Here is a 24005-nt window from a genome sequence, read left to right as displayed (position 1 = left end):
TTTATTATCCTTTCTCATTGTGGAAACAGGATGGCTTGCCGTTTCTTATTCAGTTAAAATTAGATAAAACTTACATTTTTCAACATTGACATTTTTATCACATTCTCAAAAATTGAGGAGATTTTATTTGCTGGCAGCCCTCGTTCTACAACTAACAACTACGCACCCCTGTCAATGTCACTCAAGTACCAAAGATCCTTGACTTGAGCTTCTTGGTCTGTGATTTTTATAAGATGAAAACAAAAGGATATTGATAATTGATATAGATACCTACTTTTTATAGTTGATAGAAAACTTTACGGGTAGTGACATTTTGTGTTATTATGACGATGTTAATATTATTGTTGTTGTCATAAAAATGGAATAAATAAAAGTCGTATTTAGTAATCGTGCTAAAGTTTATTATTATTCCTGGTAATTATAGATGGCTATGCAATGAATGTACTGATGTGCTCGTAATCCACTGCACTCTACTCTGCTCAGTATTATACTAGAGATATCCAGGGCCGTACAATAAATTAAAAAAAAAAGAAAACAATTCACAATTGAATAGGAGTTAGGACAGTAAACAAAAATATGAAAATCTGTGAAACTAAAAATTAAAAACAGGTTTATTAAATGAATTGAATAAGTTTGAAATATAGTTTTAATAAAAGTTAAACATACAAACAAATTGTAACTATGCTTGCTACCTCGAGAAGTCTAATACTCCGACATAACCCTATAATTTTTAAGAGGTTTCGGCACAAAGTAAATAAACAACTTGAAGATAAGCCAGAACCAAAAGTGGCTGCAGATGTAATGAATTATTTAAAAAACTCTACAGATTATAAAGAAATTGTTGACAAAGTGCCTAAAACACTTCTAAAGAAGTATAAGGCTCCAGAAACTATGTATTTAATTAATAAAAATACAGCAAAGAATATCACTGAAACACTTGTAAATTACATCAGCAACGATGCTCCTATTGTTGAAATTAACCCTGGATTTGGATTTTTGACACGGGAACTTTTACAATGTCAAAAAAAATCAATTTATTTATATGAAATTTCAAACCATTTTTCTCAATTCATAACAGTAAGTAATCTAAATCATTTTAGCAACAGATGGTTTTTAGATTTATAGAAATATTCACACTCTCCCTGGATGACAATTACAACGGGCTATGCCAAACAGGCTTAGGGGTCTCTTCATTCAGCTAGATCTACTCTACTTTCGTTTAGCTATGAATGCCAATGGGTCCAATAGACCTCCTAGTCTCACTTCAGGAGATCTCTTTATCTCCCTAATAAGCTTCTGGCTTTGAGCTTTACAAAGACACTATAGACTACTAGATAAGATGGATAAAACACTGAAGTTGGTGTGATTACATTTTTTAGTCTGGGCCACATTCTACTTAAAATAACCCTAACAATTCGCCATCCGAGTCTGCGATTACAAACTGCCATCTGTGGTGTCTATAGACACTTTGTTCTGTATGTCTAATGGTTAGTCTATAGAGTCACTGCTGAGTTCTGTTTATACAATCTGATATTATTACATTTTTAGGAAATACAATCACAATTTCCTGACAGAATCCATTTTAAATCTGGTGATTTCTTTGGAATGTGGAAGTTAGCATTTAAAGACAAATTGGATGATGGCAATAGATTGAAAGAATTGCTAGGAGATCTTGCAACTGACGATAATGGTAAGTGAAAAAGGGTTTCTATCAATGATGATAATTTTTAAATTAACATCAAAAAATTATGGAACTGGAGTTATGGAACTTTGCACCTCTGGGCATTGTAACCAGTGCTAACTCAGTGTCTGACACTGAGTTATAGCCACCAAATCATTTGACATTGGTTCATTCTATATTGCTGCTTCATTGAGTGATCATTATCGTTATCATCATCAGCCTGTGGGCGTCCACTGTTGGATATAGGCCTTCCCTAAAGAGCGCCACAACACCCACACCATTGAGTGATATTAAAATAGTTTTAGTAGAAAACCTTTAGTGGATTAATAATAAATGTCCAATTGGTGGCTCAGTTAGCGAATCAGTAGGCAGAGCATTTTTGACTAGAAAGTTATGGTCTACTCATCCGCAAAGCCAAAATTCCTGATATGTATCACATATATTTTCTTGTATAATGTCAGATTTGCCTAGTAATTTTTGATTAAGACCCATTACGCTTGGTCGAATTGTCACACTCTCAAAGAAGTTGCGGCGACTGTGTGCGCATAGACGCTGCGATTTCCATAATACTTTAAAGATTGGGCGATATTTTGCTATCATATCGTTACATGTAATAAAAATTAATTGAAAATCTTGTTATTGTCTTCAGATAGAATTTTGAACATAATTGGCGCCATGCCAAGCTTGACTTTTGTGAAACACCTAATAACTACTATAGTTTTCCACAATGAAACCAGCCAATTGGGTAGACCAGACCTTTATATTGCTATGCCAGGACACCACTATGAGGTATTTCCATTTTACCACATCTTTGACCCTACCCATTCAGCTGCTAACAGGTAGTCAGATACTATATGTTATGAAGTTGGAAACAACAAAGTCAGGAGGCGCAAAACTGAGCCTGTTAGCTTTTGAGTAGGGTAATAAATTACTAGCCTTGGCCACTAGAATTCCTATAACTATATAAATAATTATTTAAGCTAATGTCATACTACATAGTAAGTGGCATCGGCAAAATTCGTTGCACAGAAAAGCGCAACCTAACCGCACCAACTAAAACCGAGTGCACAACCATGAATACAGCCCTTAATGCTGACACAAGAACAACAAAGACTCTTGCTATCTCGCTCATAATTCGCGCGAACAAAACATGGCACGGGCGCATGCTATGATTGGCTAAGATTCTTGCCATTCAAAAAATAAGATTTCTGCGCAGGTGCATCGGTGGTTATATTGTCCACTAGTGAGGCTTCAACTACACCATTTAGCTTAAAGATTTTTTTCTTCATCCTGTAAAGTTCTTAAAATTGAGATAATATAGGTAGGACCATAGACATACAATTTTCGCTTCGCTCAGGTAGGACCATACTTTTGCCAGATCATAATCATCATTTACGATCGATCATCTCATTGATCCGAAAAGCGATCAACGTTATTATAATACTAGTGAATGGCTTCGCCCGCGTGGATTACGGTTTTTTAAAATCCCGTAGGAACTCTTTGATTTTCCGGGATAAAAAGTAGCCTATGTCCTTCCCCGGGATGTATCCCATGTCTGTACCAAATTTCATCAAAATCGGTTCAGCGGTTGGACCGTGAAAGCGTAGCAGACAGACAGACAGAAACACATTCGCATTTATAATATTAGTATGGATAAGACTTTAATTTACCTTTGAATCTTCTTATTTTCAGTTTCTGACGGATAGTTCTATTCAAATGAGTAAACATAAATCAATACCAGCACTTTTTCAACTACTCTTTGATTTTAAAGTTTTAAATAAAGTGCCTAAAGTGCACTTCTTGCCGTGGATGTTCAGTGAAAATAAAGCGAAATCTTCCATCGTAAGTTATTTTCTTTACTTATTGAGACTCTGAAATGATGACCGAGTAGATTTTTTGGATAGTAGCCTGAAATAAAGAGAACGCGTGAGAACATTCCGAATTCATGCCATGACAAAAGGACATTTTAGGTGTATGAAATAATAATTACCTATTGCTTTTATTTATTAAAAAAAAAGTTCTTTTAAAAATCAAAAAATAAAAGCTCATAAATAAGTATTAACTAAAACCTCGCTTAGGATTTAAGATTCAGGCTTTAAAAGTTTCCGAGATATCCCTTAGAACTATAGTAATAGTTACGTTCATTTTAGCGACAGAAAGACAACAAACTTATCTTTATAGGATAACTTTGGATTCACTAGATTTACTAGATAGGAACTAGGGTTCCTTTTTTCCTTTTGAGGTACGGAACTTTCTTTCCTTTTTTCTTAACTGAATGTTTTTTCATCAACAGATTGAAGAGAACTGTTTATATTTAGTGAGAATAACTCGGAAGAAGACATTGCCGTGTGCTCCGAGGGATCTGCCACTTCTGTGGTACTTTTTTAAACCACAAACTTTTTCTAAATGTACCAGAGTTATTCCGATGTTAGAGTAAGTTAACAATAATTTACATATCCTTTATTTGTGTAATGAATAGATACTAAAAGGATTGAGTAGGTTGTTTTTTAGGTTTCCGTGCCTCAAAAGGAAAAACGGAACCCTTATAGGATCACTATGTTGTCTGTTTGTCTGTACGTCTGCCTAAGAAAACCTATAGGGTACTTCCTTTTGACCTAGAATTATGAAATTTGGCAGGTAGGTAGATCTTATAGCACAAGTAAAGTTGATTTGGATAATTTTCATAAAATTACCTCTATGCAGTATAGTCATTCCCATCACTTCATAAAATTAATCACAGATTACATCAAATTTTAGGCAATGGATTCCCGGCTGCGGCGTGTGGCTTATTACTGGGCAAGATCCTCCCGACACCAACAAGGAAGTAGCTCCGGGCAGGGATGATGCTGCACTGCCTCACATGACGATATTCACTGAATTTGGTGATCTCAATTTGAGTCAGAAAGTGACTGTGTTTAAAAGGTGTGTATTTTTTTTTTTACCCGACTGCGGCAAAGCCAAAAGGAAGAATTTTAGCAGTCTGTTTGTATCCAAATCTGTGTGTTCCACCGTAGTGCCGACTGGGCCGATTTTAATGAATGAGGTGTCAATCGATTCGTCGTTGGGGTCCGGGTGACATAGGCTATATTTTATACGAAAAAAATTAACCTAATGGATGTTACATCAAAAAAAGTGGAGGTCTCCAAAAAAAATTTTTTACTATTGTATCGAGTGGGATGTCAAATGAAAGAGGAGAAAATTCTGAGCTCATGTATATAAATGTACAATAATATTAAAATATACCAAGAGGCAGAAAAACAATTTTGCTCTAATATTTTAGCGTTTATTAAGACGATCGGAGTCGGGTTTTAGTTTTCAACTTTATCTTGTTTTAATAAAAATAGCGAGCAAACGAGCAATCGGGTCACATGATGTGAAGTGATTGTCGCCGTCCATGAACATTTGCAGCACCATAGGGACCACCGATGCGTTGCGATTGATGCGGTCGCATTTATAACATTCTATAAGTATTTATGTATGTTATTCCAGATTCATTTCTTGGCCGGAGTTTGAGCAGTGCCCATACAGAGTTACGATGGAAAACAACTTGCCGAAGTTTGCTTCACACATAGACGATGACAAGGCCACCATCGCTGTTCCTATTGACGAAATGGAAAGCTCAGACACAGAAATTGAACCTGATCAATGATAGCAAAATAAATACAATATTAACTTCTCGTTTGCCTTAATTATTTACATTTTAACAAAAACCTAAAATGACCAGTACCCTGCAGGAAAGATGACTTACACAATATGGAACATCAGAAAGAGAATCGGCAGCTTTGACTTCGTAGAGCGTCGTCTCTGTCACTCGTCATCAAAAACGTCACATAGTACCTATAGTCCGACAAGGCTCTTTTGGCGCGTGGCCAAAATCGTAACTAAAACCGCCATCTTGAGAAGTGCACTTGTTGATAGTTCGCTGTTCGGCATAAAGCTAAACAGCGCCCTCATTCAAGTGCAAATAGCCTTGTCGGACTGTTTAGGAGATGTTTTCTCGCCGACTTTTCAGTCTCAACGAGAGACAATGCTCGATGTGTAATCATGGAGTAATGCCCGGTTTCCATCTAAACACGGACAGATGTTTTCAGTCAACCTATTAGATTTTTGAAAGATAATGTGAATATTTCACGTCATCTATCTATTATGAAATAGATAGATCGACTGAAAACATTTCTCCGCTCGGATGGAAATCGGGTCCAAGCTTTCCTGCCAGGTTTTCACGGGTCTATTCAAGTAGTCAAGTAGGGATTGGCAGAATTCACATATCTTTAAGAAAATTGTGGAGAACTTTATTGGAGGCAAAAAATGCACTCACGATATTTTTCTAAGTGATATATTTAATACTTAAATCATTAAATGCTATATAAACTCATTGGTCAAGTAATCCATACATTTCAATCCAGCACTTCATTGGTGGAATAACCTAGCCATTGGAAAATATGCCACATTTCTTTCTTTTAAATTTTAATATAAAAACAACATAAATAATACAATCTTTTATTGTGATGATAAAATTATCTATTTTTACATTTTATACATTTTTAACATTATATACAGACAATCGTAATACTTGGTATTTATAAATATTGCTTTTTCTAAAATAAATTACATCATAGTCATACATTTTAAAATAAATCGCAAGAAAAATGTATAATTAATACAAATAAATAGGACGGGTTCGTCTTTTAATAAAAAGTAAAAACATAATATTTTATTCCATATCATTAAGTTTTCCGTGCTGAATACTGTGCTCGAGAAATTCAAGGTGAAAAGTGCTAAGGTAAAACTGTTAACTATACTCGAAAATAATTTAACTAGGATATCACTTGCTAACAATATTGACATTATCCCACCACCACACTATTTACATATAGCTTATATATCTAACTTAAGTACATAATAATAATATGTATATTATAGAAAATAATTACAGTACTGTTATAAATTTTGGAAATGCTTTTCGGAATATATTTCACGACTACTAGATTTTGGCGTGATATAATTTAAAGTTGGGATATCGAGAGGGATTTGATTGTTTCTAGGTCCGAAGTTATTTTGGCCCGATTTTTGCATACTTAAATTTGTATGAACATTAAAGCTAATAGTATTCAGGCCGTTTTGGGGTTTCATACTGGGACTCGATACGAAATCAGTCCACTCATCGTCATCCGCGAATGTAGTTTTTTTAGGAGTAGGATGTTGCTTCGGCGCGCTCGACACGAAGTCCCCCCAAATATCATCATCTGACGTCGGGTTAGGCACCGCATTGGCCGAGTTATGTGCAGGCGATGCATTTTTACTATTGCCACTCGTGCTCGAGTCGCTTTTCAATGAATGGAGACTATTGATTGGATTAAATCGCGACAAATCTTGCAAATCAATTCCAGGATTTGGCCAATTGATTTGTGAGTAACTTTCTAATGACAAGGGTTGCAAGATTTGGTCTGATTTATGCTGGTGACGATTCAATCCACTACTACTGGCGCTTGTCGGCTGCAATATATCAGCGCTAAAGTTTTGAATTGTTGATTGTGGAAAATTAAATTCTTGTACATCAGAACTAATAATTGACGTAGAGGAACTTTGATTATTTAAAATTACACTATTAGATTTTTTAGTATTCTTATTTCCCACTTTCACTGGTGGATTATCACAGTTTGCAACACTTTTCATTGTGAGATTTTCTGATGGTGAGATTTGAGACCCGACAGTTGTTCCAAAACTGAAGTCCACGGCTGAGGAAGAAGCTGGTGCAGATTGAAACGTTTCAAATTCATCATCCACATTGTCAGTTGCGAATACTTCTTCTTTAGGACATTTAACATTCTGTATATCTTTATGTGTATCTAAGGTAGTGGGTGCATGATTATCTTTTTCAATATTCCATGAAGTGCTCGATATGAAATCGGAAAAGTCATCAAATGTTTCCTTAACCTCTCCTGGATCTGGCCAATTCAGTGTAGGCATAATAGGGTCAATTTTTATAGGCTGCAAGATCTGTGTTTGATATGTCATACTAGCTTTTGCTATAACACTGTCAGAGATGGAATTGACGGCAGTTTCCTCACTTGTTTGAGTAATTGCGTTTGTTGGTGGACTGATTGTGTTGGATCCTTTGAAGACTTGAAAATCCCAATACTCTTTATCGACAGTCTCGTTTAATTGAGACGATGAATTTTCTAGTTGGCTTTTCTTACTTTCTTGAACTGGTTGAGGAATGAGACCAGACGGACCACTGTCATAGTGAATTGTTTTGGATCTTGGAGTTTCTGAATCGGTAGGCGTAAATATGTGCGTGTCGGGTAGATTAATATGTCGTACTGGCTGCACATTTATTGTACTTGAATAAATTTTGTTTAATTTCGTAGTTGTGTCACTTTCAAACACATCTAAGTCTGTTGGTCTAATGGCTGTCTCGGTGGGCACATTTTTATTTTCTGTATTGCAAGCTGAAACATATAATAGTTTCATAAGTAAACTATCGAGTACAGTAATTGTTGTTTGGAATAGAAACATTTAAAGGCTATTTAAAAAATTGTTTGACTCAAACATTTGACATTTTTTTACAATATTATGTTCAGAACATAGTAGAGTTGCAAATTAGTTTAATTCGAAAAATCTTAGAAATGACGCGTCAGAATATGCTTTCAGCCTTCAGAGTTGTTATTTCAAGAGATTGTATCAGTGCAAGTGAAAAAAAAACTTTTTCGCTCCTACTAATGCTACCATTGCATAAATGTTTCTACAGTTAAAACAGAAACTTCGAATTTGTACAAATATACAAACACATTTCAGTAAAATTAATTTACAACAAACTGACTGATTACAATGTGACAAACATTTCATTACTTTAAGTTTAATTATTAAAAGTTAATAGCCAAAAGTGTTGCATACCGTCTGGCTCTTTACGTACTGGAGCCGATCCAAATCTGAGAATTCTCGATCTGAAGTTTTCCAGATGTTTGGATGTAGTGCGCTACGCTCCATACAAATAGTACAACAGCTACGTCGGATCGCGAATTCTCCGACTAAGATTGGATGCAGTGCATAACGAGTCTAAAGAGGCTCATAAATGGATGCTTCGTTGTCAACGTCAATTCATGTTTTAGGCCAGATAGACAGCAGAACAAGTGAATTCATACAAATACATAATCAATGTGGCTAATTCAGATGTACAACATTTATAAGGTAAGCTAATATGACAGGTCTAAATATTGCTATCCCTTTCATAATGCACAGTGCCAAAAAGTATAGAATTTGATTTAGACCCGTACATAGTTTAGTCACAGGTTTAGTTTAGAGATTGCGTGCGTGAATTAGCCACAATGTTGCATTGAGTCAACTGCTCTAAATTTTATACAACTTACCATGTGAAAGTAGCTCAGATATTTTTAATGTAGAGTGTTTGTGAGCCATTTGGTCTAAAGTGGCCATTAGGTGCTCTAAGTCAAGGAGTAGAGCTTCAGCATAGGTGTCTAATGGATTTTGGGTGTTTGGGAGTTAGGAAGAAGCGATATATGCATAGGTGAGTGATGTGAATCCATGTGCAAGACATGCAAAAGAGTTAATAAAACAGTGTGACAAACTTATGATTAGCATCAGATGTAATACGAGCTGCAATAGTGTTCAAATATTATTTAACTACTAAAATTGATCAAATTGAGATGCCTATTTATTACTGGAGCCATGAGACTCCGGATTCGCAACTGCACCCTGACTTCTGTCATAATTCTATATAAATTGTTGATTTTTTATACATTAGGTCTTGAATTGATAAGCCTAAATCTAGTGCTATCCTTTTCCACAGGAAGGATTATGAAAGGGATAGCAATACATTTTGATCTGTTATTTTAGTTTAGAAATTGTGTAAAACAGAATTAGGTAGTCAAATTAGCAATCTAAGTCTTATTTTCATAGCTGCCAACATCAGGCACGTAGTTTGTGTTTATGCATTTAAAATATAGTTTTTCTACTAAAACTAGCAATTTCTAGCAAGTCCAAAAAGTCATTTAATTTTTTTACCTAACCATGTTGAAAAACCAACATAAGAAACTGTCTATTTGGGTTAACAAAATCTGCAAGGTCTGAATGTTATGTAGAGCAATAAAATTATAGTAATATGAATTTAGTTTTATAAAGGGGTAACTTGAGAAGTCAGACCAAGAATAAATATAATAAATTGAAATCAAGTAAAATCTGATTGAAACTGGGAATATGCCTCTCACTATTTACTGTATAAAGTCTATATTAGATTGAATTTCATAAAATACAAAGTATTGTCACGCTATCGTTGTAAACCGATAGTTGGGCACGAGCGACCGCATCTTGTATATATTATGCTGGATGCATACCTACAGAGTAAAGCTCTCACTGAAGAAGAGCAGCACCTTTTTGATAACAACCTAAAACTCAACTTTATTTACTTTGTCATGCCTTTGAAATTGGCATAGTAAAAACAATATTGGAGGAGACTTAAACTGTCGTCCTATATCTAAAAAGCGGTTAATTACAATAAGTAATTATTTTTGTGTTATCATTTATCACTAAAAATTTCTTGAGTATTGTTTCTAAAAATAATACTATAGGGACCAAGTTTTTAGTTAGTTTAAAAGTAAAACTTTTTCGAAATACATATCAGTTATTACAAGTTTTTGGTATGAGTCTATTTTTGCAGTTAATCACTCTTTCGATATTGGATGACAGTAAAGGCATCCCGAAACCGCTACCTCAAGTTGAATAAAGCTTTGTTGGAATTGTCATCAAGGAATACACTCCTCAGCTCTACTTCACTCTGCAATTGTGCCATGGTGTTTGATTAAAAAACTTTAGCATAGTAATTTTTAGTAATTAGCTTAAATAGCTTAAAATAAAAATTTCAATGTATTGTTACTTACATTCTTGTCCATCAGGTGTAAAAGGATCCACCCATGCACCTGCCTCCTTGTAAGGAACCTTTTCAGCAGATTCATTACTAGAACTGCCAGAGGGGGTGAATTGTTTCTGCGGCTGTAAGGGCGCCACGGTGAGGTTGACGGCATATTTCGGCGTGTTGTAATTCCATTTTGGTCCAAACAACTAAATATAAATAACATAAGCTTCCATTACTACATTTCTTTTGTTGCAAGATAGGTTTGAGCTTGGCGACAATTATGCTTAGTAAAAGTCTAGGTTGGAGCAACCTTGCCTTACCACATGTACAAAAATAGCTTTTTATTTAAACTTTGTTCTAAACTAAACTAACAAATAAAAAATACAGGATACAAATAAAAAAACAAGGTTTTCCATATTTGTTTCTTGTTTTAAATTAGTAATTGGTTGGTTACTCAAAATGGTTTACGCCCACTGACTTCTTTGGCTTTGTCATTTGTATGGGCTTACATAACAGAGAAAGCCCTATATTAACTTCTCTCCATGTATAGAGTATAGATGGATGTCCATAACTAGCAATAAAATAATACCTACCCAGTATATTGTTATAAAATATCTGCTAATAAGTTAAAATAATAAAATGGTGGTAAACTTACGATATTTCTAGAATCAATGCACAGAGCTTTAAGAAGAGTTTTCTGTCCCAATGAGTTATTCCAGTTGACCATATATGGTTGTCTAACTTCAATATCAATGAGGTGACCCCATGTTACACTCAAACATGACTCTAATTTTCCTAACAATTCATTTTCTAGTTCAGGTATTTCATTGGCAAATATTGAAGTCAATACAGTGTTTATACTATCAACAATTTGGAGGTCACTAGCAGATGAATTAACATTCCATAGAGTAACATCAGGTGTAGACATTGATTCACTAACATCTGCAACAGTTTCTGTATTATCAGAAGATCTGAAATCATCAAAGTCGCCAAAATCTTCATTATCATCCTCCATAGATGTGCTTGTTTTAAATTCTTTACATGATATGTCATCTGCTATGCTTTCAACTTGCTTTGTTTCTTTAAAATCAAAATTAGCAGTAAAATCACCAAACTCTGGACCTTCATTCTCTGTCGGATTATCCCATGGATTCTCATTATTAACAGATAGAACTTGACAGTTTTCAGAAGTTGATGTAAATTGAAAGTCTTCAAAATCTCCAAAGTCATCATCAACTGGAGGTTTATCTTTAACTTGTATCACAGCATTTTGATCAACAGTAATTTCTGTTTCATTTGTAAAAGTGATTTCTTCAGTTTCAATGGTCACAGGTTCAGTTAAAACAGCTACTAAGGAAATATCATGTACATCATTTGTAGCACTTTCTTCATTATTCACTTGAATTTCTTCATTTTTATCATCTAAAATCTCATTTTCACCAGGAATGCTTAATTTATTTATTAGAGTAGAAACACTAATGTCTGTACTTTCATCTTTAATGGGAATATTTGTACCACCTTCATCTTGTATTCTTGTCTGTTTGTCTGTACATTCAATCTCAACACCAGCTTCAGTCTCAAATTCTTTAGACGCAATGTCATTGGAATGTACTAAATCCTTGTTAACTATCAAATTTAAATCTTCAACAACACTCTCTTCAAATTTTGGTATTCTTTCCTTAACTAATTCATCAGTGGTATCACAATGAACTCCATTTAATATTTCTTCAGAGTCCTTTGTTTGTTCACCTTTACTTTCAGATACATTGGTTAGATTTGCATTCCATTTTTCTTTTTCTACATTTTCTGATGCTTGATATATATTGTAAGAAGAATAGTTTCCATAATTATACTCATTGCTATCCTCATCATCTTCTTGTGATACTGAAATTATGATATTATCAAAATCAGTGTTTATCAATTCAATAACAGAAAAAAATGCAGCTTTGCAAGGCTATTCACCTTAGGTGCACAGCTACAGGTATTACGTATACAGCCTGCTTAACAAGTTTCTGAGTGCAAATTTTGTCCAAGAGCTCCCCATAGGGAGGGGCCATAGCTATTGGCCCTTAGCCTGAGTAGTAGCACTTTTTTATAGGACTAAGATGTGCTTTCTGAATAATAGTTCAAAGATACTACTAAAACTATATGTAAATATTTTTAATCTCTTTGGTTGAAAGGTATAACTACTAATTTCTGAATGATTATGGATATTAGGACAATAATTTTTTTCATATAGCATATTTAAGAGACCCTCAAAATTTTTAGAAGACTTCCACATGGATCACACAAATTTCAAACCCCTATTTTACACCCTTGGGGGTTGAATTTTCAAAAATCCTTTTTTATTGGATGTCTTCATCATAATAGCTATCTGCATGCCAAGTTCGAGCATGATCCATCTAGTAGTTTGAACTGAGCGTTGATAGATCAATCAGTCACCTTTTCCTTTTATACATAATATATTTAGATAACAATTTGGAAAATAGTATGTAATACAACAAAGTAAATAACAAGAAAGTGGTTAACAACAGTATCTAAAAATATTGTACTAAGTAATCAAAAACCAAGTCAAACAGGAACACTAAGTTTTGTTGTTGTTACTTGTAATCTGCATCATGGGGAACTTTTTTTAGGCCAAGGCCTAATTAAATAAAGGTTATTTACATGCAGATTTTTTAACTATTAAGTATACAGTACGTTAGAGAGGAAATATTTAACTTACAATTGTATGTTATATCAAAATCTTCGTGGTCTTTGTCGTCATCGCACTGCTCGGGTGGTGGAGGAGTGCTGCAAACTAGTGGAGGAATCGACATTCTCTTTATGCAATCAACGACTAACTAAATATATTAACTTGACGCACGAAAACAATGTAATTTTTTTTACACAACATATATTAATTACAGTTTTTGCTTAATTTACGTCTCATTATAGATTTTATAAGTAATTTAGGGACAGCTGTTCATTTTGTATTTTTGACAAAGACAAATGACCAAAGAGCAAAAGAGTACCTACATTATCATCACAGATTATCATTGCAAATGGCAATAATAACAAAAGCAGCTGTTATAAAGTATGTTAAATCGTCTATACATGCACCAACTTTTAACCAACTTCAATTGCTAGTAGACGAGCGTAAAATAACTATGAGCACTAAGCAGCATTGATGATTTTATTCATTTTTATGCGTAGAGCTACTTGGTATTTCATTTTTTACTATACGCTACTGCGCTGGTAGAGAGCTTACTAGTTAATACCTAGTATGTGCAGCTGAATAAATGCTTTAAGCATTGTTATCCATGAGCATGTTTAAAACGAGCTGCTTTTCACAAGCAAATGTACATATACAGTAAACTTAATAAAGAGCATATGGTATAGTACGTCCATGGCATATGGAGCCATGGCTTAGCCATGGGGCATGAGACCGGCCCGCCCGCGAAATTCAAATTTAATTTGGTTTTTCGCAATTTGTAAACTAATATGACAACGTAGGCTTATGGTTATTTTATTTCGCAGGCCCGTCGCTTCCACCTTAACAAGCATGCTATTTTAATAGCATGATGTCTATAGCATTCCTTGAAAACTAAGCTTGAAAAACAGTTGGCAGCACTGCTTGTCTACAGAGCTATCACTTGTCAGTTGTCATTGTCAGTGGTGGCAATCTCTCAATCTGTCAATCGTCGGTGGTAGTGGTATGTCGGTGGTTGTCGGTCGTTTGATAAAAATTGAGAGCGTTTTTAACTTGTTTTTCTGTTTAATTTATAATTATTGTCATAGTTTAGTTTAATTTCCCATTCTAGTGTATGAAACCTACAAGTTTCAGATAGTTGTTCCAGTTTATTGTATTTCTCTTCGGTAAGCGTTTAATCCACTTACATTACGCTTATTACAGCAATCAAATAGATCCTCAGCAAACTTTTATTATGTAAATTAGTTGTTTATATTTTACTTTCGTAGTTAAAGTATTTCATTCGGATCATGCTATGGAAATAACATAAATCTAACCGTCTTTTTAGATACCATAGTAGAATGGCATGAATACTGTCAATAACCTTTGACATGTGTCACTGCTTACGTGTCAGCCCCTGTATTCATATTGAGCGAGCTTTACAATCTACTGTGGTTTTTGTATAACCCAAATTGTATTACTGACTTCGTAATATACCTATTTAACTAAGGAGGTACGTCGGAAAATGAACATACCGCAATCATTGAATAATAATCCACAATTAATTATTTGTTAATAATGCCAAGACATTTTACCTTTTTTTAATGTATTTAAATGTAGCATTATTCAGTTATAACTTACCTTTTTGAATATAAAGTGTATAAGGTGTAGTTGTAATGCAACTTTTGTATAGCTTCACTATATTTTAACTCAGGTGATTTTATTTAAAACTTTTATAAAAACATATTACATTACAACATATTATATTATACATTTATAAAAACATAACTGATATATGTTGATATATTTAATATGTGATATATTTAATCGCAATAGATTGGTGCTTGCAGCAGCTTTCAAATGGAGCTGCAGGCATTGCTAGTGCTGTGTGGAGTAGGTGTAGTGGGGGTGGCTGTACTGCTCCTCATGGGGCTCTTCTCAGCCTCGGGAACCAGCTATGAAGAAGCCATAGCTCAGCAACGACGAGCAACCAGTGAACTGTTAGCTTTAGCTGACAACAAGAATAAGTCGAAAAAGACCAACAAGAAAGCTAATAAAAAGGTAACTAAGAATCATAGCACCATCCATACCAATATAAATACCTACCTTTTCATTGCCCATCCATGTAATCTATTTTGATGGGCACAGAGATTGCTTGCATCATAAGATGGACAGAAGCTACTTTTATCCCAAATAATCAAAAAAATTCCAGTATTTTTAAACCTAAAATCCACTCATCTTGGTATTGGCAGCTGTGCAGGGCTCTTCCAAACTCTGTCATGTAGACCATTGCTAACTTATTGTAATAACCACCATTACTGCTCCCATCCATTACTGACACTCACCAGGAATAGCAGCAGCTTCTTGGCCATCCAATTGACTCATACAAAGCTATGAAGAATATTTGATACTATTCAAGTGAAGAGATAAGTATTGACAAATAATTATATTTGTCGGTAATCTCTGCATTCACAAAGAAAAGTCATGCAAACAATAAAATATGTTATAAATATTTTTATAGTCAGAATTCTGTTATCAGGAATCATGTCAATAAAACAACGTCAAATTAAATATTTCAATGTGCAGAAATACAATTTTAGCTCTTAAACTTTACTGAACTAACCTTTTTTTAGAGTTCCATGCTCAAAGGATCAGATGTTAATTTAATTTTGGTGTTTGTCTGTCTGTGGTACACTTATAAACACCTACTTATAGTCTATAACAACTATGTTGATTGCAGGTAGCCTAGAAAAAAATGTAGTTTGTGAGCTGTGTCTAAAACAAATGAACATTTTTTAGGGTTCTTTACCTGAAGGTAGCCTACGGGCCCCTATTACTAGTCTGTCTGTCTGTCAGTGGGTTGTATCTCGTGAACCAAATCTCATGAAAAAAATTAGAATGACAGTTGACACAGAGCAAGAAGAAAATTTATGCACTATACCCATTACTGAAACCATTGATTTTAGAGCCACAACTATTGCAAAAAATCTTTCACAGATAGACAACATTTGTAATACCTTAACTATTCAATTTGTAGATAAGTGTGCTAAAGAGAGTAATCATGCCTATTTGATGCATTTGCATTTTTGTAAACCTGTTGTCAGACTAACTAAAATTTCATTATTTTCTGTAGTTAGCGAAGAAGGAAAAGAAAGAAAATCCAACAGCAGCAACAGGAAGTGAGCCTGAAAGTGAGGCGCCAGCTGAGAGTGGCATGGAAGATGAGTCTGTTCCACCGAAGCCTCACGTTGAGTTCAGCTCATCCATAGTTGTTGAACTACCCACTGATAACCCACCAAACGTCAATGTGAAGGTACTTGCCAATTCTATCTCATCAATGTAAAGTTTCTATTATCTATGCTATTTCTGCAAATAATAATTATAATCAGGAAAAAATGTTATCAAAAAAGTTATTTTGGTCTCACAAATTGCTTGATAAAAGCTGCTCATTATGAAACATAAATAAATCATAACTTATCATTTGGTTCAGCTATGCATGCATAACTCAGAGATCCCATTATATCTGCTTGCGAGACTTCATTGGGTTGTTATTTTATTTTACTGTATTTCTTATCAATATTTATGCAAGTTTGAAGAAAACATTGTAAGAGCATAATCTTGTGCAATTAAGTGGGTGTAGAAGGTAAAAGTAGATTTTTATTTTAGTAACATCTGAGTATAATCTAGATTGATTTGTAAATTGTAATTGACCTTCACATTGATAAAAGAAATGTTGGCTGCACTTTTACCTTTTATATGTAAATAAACCCATAAGTTAAGCCTATTGATATAGCACAAACAACTGCACTTCTCACTGAGATACTACATTTATTTATTGATATAAAATATAGAAGTCCAGATAGGATAAAATTATTAGTTGATAGTTGGTAAATATACCTTGTTCAGGAAGTCGAGCTAACGTAGGGCGCTCTCTCTTGAAAAGGACACACTATGATTGTGATTGGAATGTGAGTGTGACCATTTCCTAAATACACCTAAAAGATTGCTAATTTTAGGTCATTTATTCACCTGTACAGTATTGAGATATTGTTATTGTAAGTGTAAAATAAATGAAACATCAAAAGTTAGGAAACTGGAAACAGTCCAGCGAGCAAGCCAGTTCAACAATGTAACAAGACTCAGTTCGAGAAACATTCCGTTATGAAGCAAACACAATGAATTCCAATAAGCAAACCACGACGAGGCTAATGAGTGAGCTTCCATATTTTCTCCTCACTGGTGTCGCGTTAGTAATAGATATTGCATTGATATACAGTGCTCTAGTTCCCTAGATTAAAGAGCGATTCAAACGCCATACCATACCAATCTGGCTGCAGTGTACGTTTAGCAAAATCAAAACCTAGAAAGGACCACCAAAAAACACCACAGTTAAGTCTGTCAGTCAAGTAAGTCTGACAGTTAAGTCTGTCAGTCAAGTTAGTCTGACAGTTAAGTAACGTCAGTTATTTTGGCCGCAAAGTGATCTTCCAACCTGCGTCCACTGTCAGTTTCTTACTACCCTATTAGCTCGTCTCGATGAACAGGGTATTGAGACACTATCTATGGAAGAATATTCCTCTGTATGCAGATTCGCAAACGCGGCAAAGATCCTAAAATAAGGCCGATTTTAATAAATAAAGAGGATCCGAGCTGTATTAGTGATCCGAGCGCGGCGGCCACACCCAACGCGGACGTCTCTAACCACTTTGAGGAAATGCATCCCAAGGATGAGTTGGAGTTGTTGCAATCGTCATTAGAAAAAGTGAGTTCCTTGTTCCCATCCTAAGATCCCACCTGTGTTGCCAAAAATAATTTGTTAACATACATTTGTAAAATAGATATTCACTTAATACACTAAATACTAAAATGATTCACCTTACCTACATTTTAAATATTCATATTGTCTATACTAATATTATAACGCAAAAGTATGTCTGTCTGTCCACTAGCTTGTCACAGTCCATCCATTTCACCTGATTTGACGAACTTTGGTGCAGAGCTAATGCAGAGATAGCTTGCATCCAAGAGATGGACAGGCTACTGGATAGGCTACTTTTTGTCCTGAAATCTAAGTTCCCACGTGAACTTTAAAAAACCTAAGTCACGCGGATGAAGTCGCGGGCTTCATCTAGTTACTAGTACATTTGTTAATAAACCTAACACATTAAATACTAAAATGATATACTATACTTGCCTTTTATACATTTTTTGTATTGATACTTTTAACACAGTACATACACTGTTTAGAAGGATTCTTAATTTTAGAAAACAAATACATAAACTTTACTATAAGAACACCTTTTGATAAATTATATTAAAGCAAGAAAGTTGGCAACACCTCCCTAATCAATTTTTATGTGACTAGAGTTATTTTTTTCTAGTGAACGTAATGTTTCGTTATTTTTTATTTAAACTATCCTAGGATGAAATGGTAAATTTGCTCAGAATGTTGAGTTTAAAAACCTTTGATATCAAGTTTACGATGAGTGCATGCGTGAATGGTATTAATTGTTATGCATTTTACGGTATTAGCCTTATTTGCTTGTTAGAATAATGCGCAACAACATAGGTTTTGCAACAATCGCTTTGATTCTCTGAATATTTACTCTTTGAATAAAATCTCTGTGTAGCTTATTTTTGGAACTCTTGGCTGTAACATAAAATGTATGCAAGTTTCTTATTTTTGTGTTTATTAATATTATGCACCTGTATTTATTTTCTTCAGACTGATTTTATGTTTGGTATATCTATTGCGAACCTAGAATGGCACCATAACCTGGGTTACTATATTTTATTGTACATATTAAAGCATTCTGTGTTATGACTTAAAAATCGGACCCTTACTTTTCTAGGCAATAATTTTTTGCTTTTCCGTAGAATTTCTTTATAGCTAAAATCAGTATTTATATTTTTTAACTGGTTGGGTAGTTCTATTGTTACTTAGTTTTTTTTTACATTTGCAATTCGAAAAGATATCTAATAAGAATTGAATTCTATGGCAAATTTTTAAACTTTAGCTATCAGACAAGAAAGAAGAGAAAAAAGAAGAAATCGTAGAGAAAAAAGAAAGTAAACCATCGAAGCAATCAAAAGGCGCCAAGGCTACACCGAAACAAAGCCCGCCAGAGCCAGCTAAGGAGGACCCCACTTCTGAAAAACAAATTTGTAACGAAACTCCTCAAGAACAACGTAAAGGTTTGCATAAACTATACTAATATTATTTTAAAGAGAGAGTGTGAAGTTTGTGAATTTATGTTTATCTCTGTAATCACTGCAACTATTTGGAAAAATCTTTCACCTTTGAAAGGTATATTATATATGTATAATTAACCTGGGCGAAGTCGGGGCGGGCTGCTAGTATATGATATAGTATGTACTATGTATTGTATTCATATTGTGTAAATAATTCTATTTATGTAAAAGGATATTATCTATTAAGAGTTAAAAAACCGATCAAGTGCGAGTCAGTCTCGCACACGAAAGGTTCCGTATTTTTTTTTATTTGCATGGCGGCCATTTTGAAATTCACTATTTTGGTTTATCATCATTTTTGTTGTTATAGCGGCACTAGAAATACACACTCTGTGAAAACAAACTGCTGAACTATAGGCCTTTCCCAAAGAACACCACCACACCTAGTCATCAGTCTTCCTTATCCAGCCACCCTCTTTATATCGTTGGTCTATTTTGCTTAATGGCGCCCCACACTATTATGGCCTATCCATTATTACTTCACATAACGTGCTGATGGCTTTAACTAGAATTTTTTAAATTCCAGTAAAAAAGGGTGAGAAGAAGGTAGTATCGGAGATTGTGGAAGTCGCCGAGGAAGTGGTGCCGCCGCTGAACGCCCCGCAGCCGAGCGAGCTGACCACGGACAAGTTACTGCAACAGGTGCGGACACCTGCACCCGCGCCCTCGCCGCCCGCCAAGTCCAAGAAGAAGAAGACCGACCAAGACATGCTCGCACTAATGGGTGAGTATCTTCACTGGCACTTACTCTAGTCATGCTAGTGTTGATGGGATGAGTAGATTCACCAACATTGAAAGTGGTACCACAGCTGAGCGAGCTGACCACGGACAAGCTATTGCAATAGATCCAGATCTTAGACATGACAGGTCTAAAATCTGGATTGATGGATTAAGATCAGTTTAGAGATTGTCTACAAAACGGAGCTAGCCACAGTAATAACTTATCAAATTACTTCATCCACAACTGATTTGTAATTCAATGTAACTCTAAAAAGTAGACTTGGCAATACCAATTTTATTTAGTAACAGTAACCATGTTATGCACAGTGGATATAGTAATTGAAATTGTAAATATTTACAAAGTCTACAAACGTAGTGTGTGAATTACAAGTTACATTTATCTTTGGTCCACATTTATAGAGGAATATTTTTCCAATTTTTAGGGTACTGTACCTCAAAAGGATAAAAGGAACCCTTATAGGATCGTTTTTCGTTCGATCGACTTTCGTTGTCTGTCTGTCGTGTCTGTCAAGAAAACGTACAGGGTTCTTTCCAAAAATTCCGAAAACCGTGAATTTGTGGTTATATCACAAAAAAATATTTAAAATGTGTCCATGAAGGTTTTTATCGAATTATTGGAATGTCCTCCCAAAACCTACGCGAAGAACACAGGTTCGACACGTAGAGGTTATTTATCTAAAAAAATGAATGGCAAAATAAATTATTCGATCAGAGCGCGAGTGCTATCACAACATCTAATTATCCAGTTCCACGAGTTCCAAATTAAGCCTTTGGTTCCTTGTGCATAGATTATCTCAACTTCTTAAAAGGCCCACTTGAACGATTAGATAAGATAATAGCATTCAAAGCTTATGCGATTAAAATACCATTCAATACCAAACGTGGGAAGTCTTTATTACTCTGCCCAAATGCTAACTGCTAGCCACGTACCTTTCCAATAAGAATCCGATACAATTCTTATTGAACCTCGAGTTGTTATAGAAAAAAAAACTGTAGAAATGTGTAGAATCGCAGCGATCAAGTTGATTTTATTTATTGCTAGATATGATGTCCGCGGCTTCACTCGCATGAGTTTAGATCTTTAAAATCCCGTGGAAACTTTGATTTTCCGGGATAAAAATTAGCCTATGTTCGTCCCCAGGATGCGAGCTATCTCTGTACCAAATTTCGTCAAAATCGGTTAACGGATGGACCGTGAAAATGTAGCAGACAGACAGACACACTTTCGCATTTATAGTATTAGTAGCGATTGTAATACAGCGATTGACCACAGAAGGTCGCCAAAATGCGATGCAGCTGCAAAATTGCTGGTCACTGATGCTAAAAGCGTCATGTCTGGTATGGGCCTTAATCTTTTCCGCGAAAAATAGATAAGATAACATGCTTCATAAACTAACATGAGCAATTAATTACATGCAGTGCATGCATGATTCAAAATGCAAGTATGCAGGCCCCTTGAGTTCAGTGGACTTTAATCCTTTGTAATGTCCGGCGTGTTTTGCTATGCGACTCGTGCGTCAGTTATTTTACGTTGAATGCTACTATGCCCGAAACTTTCCCGCAAGTGGTGACAATATCGTACAAAGTTTCAAATCAATCGTATGAACGCTTCCCGAATAGTCAAAGGACAAACAGACAAAACATTAAGTCATTCTTATATACATAATATAACACAATGTATTTTCTGAACTGATGGTTGAAGCAACATTATTTCATACATATTATTTCTTATCAAAACCAAAAAACCGCCAAGTGCAAGTTGGACTCGCACCCAAAGGGTTTCATACCATAGTATGTTTAAGAAATAACACTTTTTTTTTTATTTGCAATGCGGTCATTTTGAAAGTATTACTAAGTATATTTTGTTGTTAAATCGTTAATAGAAACAAATATTTTGTGCAACTCTCTACCTATTATGGTTGACGCGATACAGTCCTCTGACCGACAAATGATGGACAGACGTTGGCACTCTTCGGGTATGGAATCCTACCAACCTAGGACCAAAAAACTTTTGTTACTAATTTTATATTTCATCAAAAACTAAGTTAGGGTAATAAATAAATACGTAAAAGTTTACGATTATTCGATGTAATAAAAATAAAATAACTTATGTTATTAAAATCTGTCTACGATAAGTATAGCATTACTTATGAAAAATCAAATAGATTAATTTATTTGTTATCATATTATTATAATGCAGATTTTAATCATTGGCAGTGAAATGATAACAAAATTAAGTGAAGACTGTACGCTGTGTGACTAACACATGTGCGTAGCGGCACATACTACATCGTAACTCGCACCTTTGGGTAAAACGACATCTATGAGCGAGCTCCAAACATGGCGGCCCTTTACCAGTTATTGAACTTGTCGAGTAAGGCTTAGAACACACTATGCAACTCAAAAGAGATGACATTGCACCTCGAATTAATCTTTAGTTTCATGTCTATATTGTCTTATATGAAACTACACATGTGGCAACTAGTTCGAGACGCGGTTGGAACGCATTACCGATTAGTTACGTGATTTCATATTTCTGTATAGGATGTATCCTCATCGTTCTTCGTTTACGTTTCTTTCTCAATAATATCTTTGTCTCTAGAAATCGATATATTAAATTATTATTATTGATCGATATGCTGCTTTCAAGAAAACTAGAATTATTCTGAGACATTTTCATCACAGTATGATTGCGCCATGTATGGATCACGGTTTTAAACTTATCTGTATTTCGTTGCAGTTGCATTGTGCCGTCTTTTCTGGGCCTAATTGTTGTTGTTTGTTCGGCAGGCGGGGAAGGCGGCGGCGTGGCGGTGAGTGAGCTGGTGCGCGTGGTGCGCCAGGCGACGCTGTCGCGCGACGAGATACAGATCCTGACGGACGCGCTGCTCAACAAGCACCACGACCCCCTGCCGGCGCACTCGGAGTGGACGGAGGTATAGCAACCCTCCTCCCGTTCTCTTGCTACGTCTCTCGTATCCAACACTCTCTTTCTCGCATTATGACGTCATCTACTTCAGATGCACAGTTAACAGGTTGTACATTCATTTTTACTAGTGACCGCCTGTGGCTTCGCTCAGCGAAGATATAAATCCTCATTATTCTCTATCCCACGAGCATTTCGAAAAATCCGACCTTTTCTTTATGTACATTATAAAAGAAACATGCAGTTTTATAGTTACATGGGCATTTACATACAAATCTTTGAGCTGGTGTATTTAATTATCTATCTATTATAGAGAAATAAACTTCACCTTTGTCCACTGATTTTTATTATTAGTTTGTAACAAATATTTTGTACAAAAACTACTACCAGACTGTGTACTTTGATTGTGTACAAAAATAATAAAAAAAACTTTGAAATTCACAAATAATAGGACGCAAGGTCTTCGTTGGCGAACCACTAATGCAATTTGCGCCCCTATATACAACGGTTAAAGTAAAAGTGCTTACTGAAATACGAAAGGTCGGCGGTCAAACCCTACCCGTTGCACTATTTTCGTACCTACTCTTAGCACGAGTTTTACGGTTAGCTGAAGGGGAAAGTTGAATATTAGTCATGATTAACATGGCAAAATCACATATTAACAGTGTTTTGAAAAAATCAAAATACAAAAAAAAACATATTGATTCTTACAGGGCCCCAATGATCCGATGCAAAAGTTGAAAAAACAACTAGCCGACAAGGAAAAAGCCCTAGCAGATGAACTAGAAGCGTCCAAAGCTGTGAAAGCTAAAGTTCAAGAGCTCCGGTATGTATAATAAATTATTTTTAATACTTCCAATAT

At 35.0% G+C, this 24005-nt stretch overlaps 3 protein-coding genes across 6 annotated transcripts in view; 2 read left to right on the top strand and 1 right to left on the bottom strand.

The window, feature by feature from the left end:
• Positions 1-540: 540 nt before the first annotated feature.
• Positions 541-5358, top strand: LOC123874875 (dimethyladenosine transferase 2, mitochondrial). Its single transcript, XM_045920421.1, has 7 exons — positions 541-1077; positions 1549-1690; positions 2331-2470; positions 3374-3523; positions 3975-4114; positions 4439-4603; positions 5171-5358. The coding sequence occupies exons 1-7, from the start codon at positions 682-684 to the stop codon at positions 5328-5330; spliced, it is 1293 nt and encodes a 430-aa protein (XP_045776377.1). The 5' UTR covers positions 541-681; the 3' UTR covers positions 5331-5358.
• Positions 5359-6165: 807 nt separating this feature from the next.
• On the bottom strand, positions 6166-13561 carry LOC123874766. Its single transcript, XM_045920256.1, has 4 exons — positions 13279-13561; positions 11209-12437; positions 10579-10759; positions 6166-8133 (listed from the first exon to the last, which is right to left on the bottom strand). Exons 1-4 carry the CDS (start codon positions 13370-13372, stop codon positions 6623-6625), a joined length of 3015 nt encoding a protein of 1004 aa, XP_045776212.1. The 5' UTR covers positions 13373-13561; the 3' UTR covers positions 6166-6622.
• A 666-nt stretch (positions 13562-14227) lies between these two features.
• The window catches only part of LOC123874886 (ribosome-binding protein 1-like), a 29677-nt gene continuing 19899 nt past the window's right edge, over positions 14228-24005 (top strand). Inside the window, exons 1-8 of one of the 4 annotated variants that reach the window (XM_045920434.1) lie at positions 14228-14411; positions 15061-15285; positions 16358-16537; positions 17813-17986; positions 19242-19419; positions 20003-20200; positions 23008-23153; positions 23857-23969. In XM_045920434.1, coding sequence (XP_045776390.1) covers positions 15085-15285; positions 16358-16537; positions 17813-17986; positions 19242-19419; positions 20003-20200; positions 23008-23153; positions 23857-23969 — 1190 coding nt within the window. In that variant the 5' untranslated portion in view covers positions 14228-14411; positions 15061-15084. Of the gene's footprint in view, positions 14412-14616; positions 14738-15060; positions 15286-16357; positions 16538-17812; positions 17987-19241; positions 19420-20002; positions 20201-23007; positions 23154-23856; positions 23970-24005 lie in introns of those variants that run through there. The other 3 variants (XM_045920436.1, XM_045920435.1, XM_045920437.1) reach the window with 3 other exon arrangements.

The sequence above is a fragment of the Maniola jurtina genome, chromosome 19 (assembly GCF_905333055.1).
Source record: "Maniola jurtina chromosome 19, ilManJurt1.1, whole genome shotgun sequence".
NCBI lineage: Eukaryota > Metazoa > Arthropoda > Insecta > Lepidoptera > Nymphalidae > Maniola > Maniola jurtina.
Note: the sequence above shows the minus strand (reverse complement) of the source record. Positions and strands in the feature narration are given on the sequence as shown.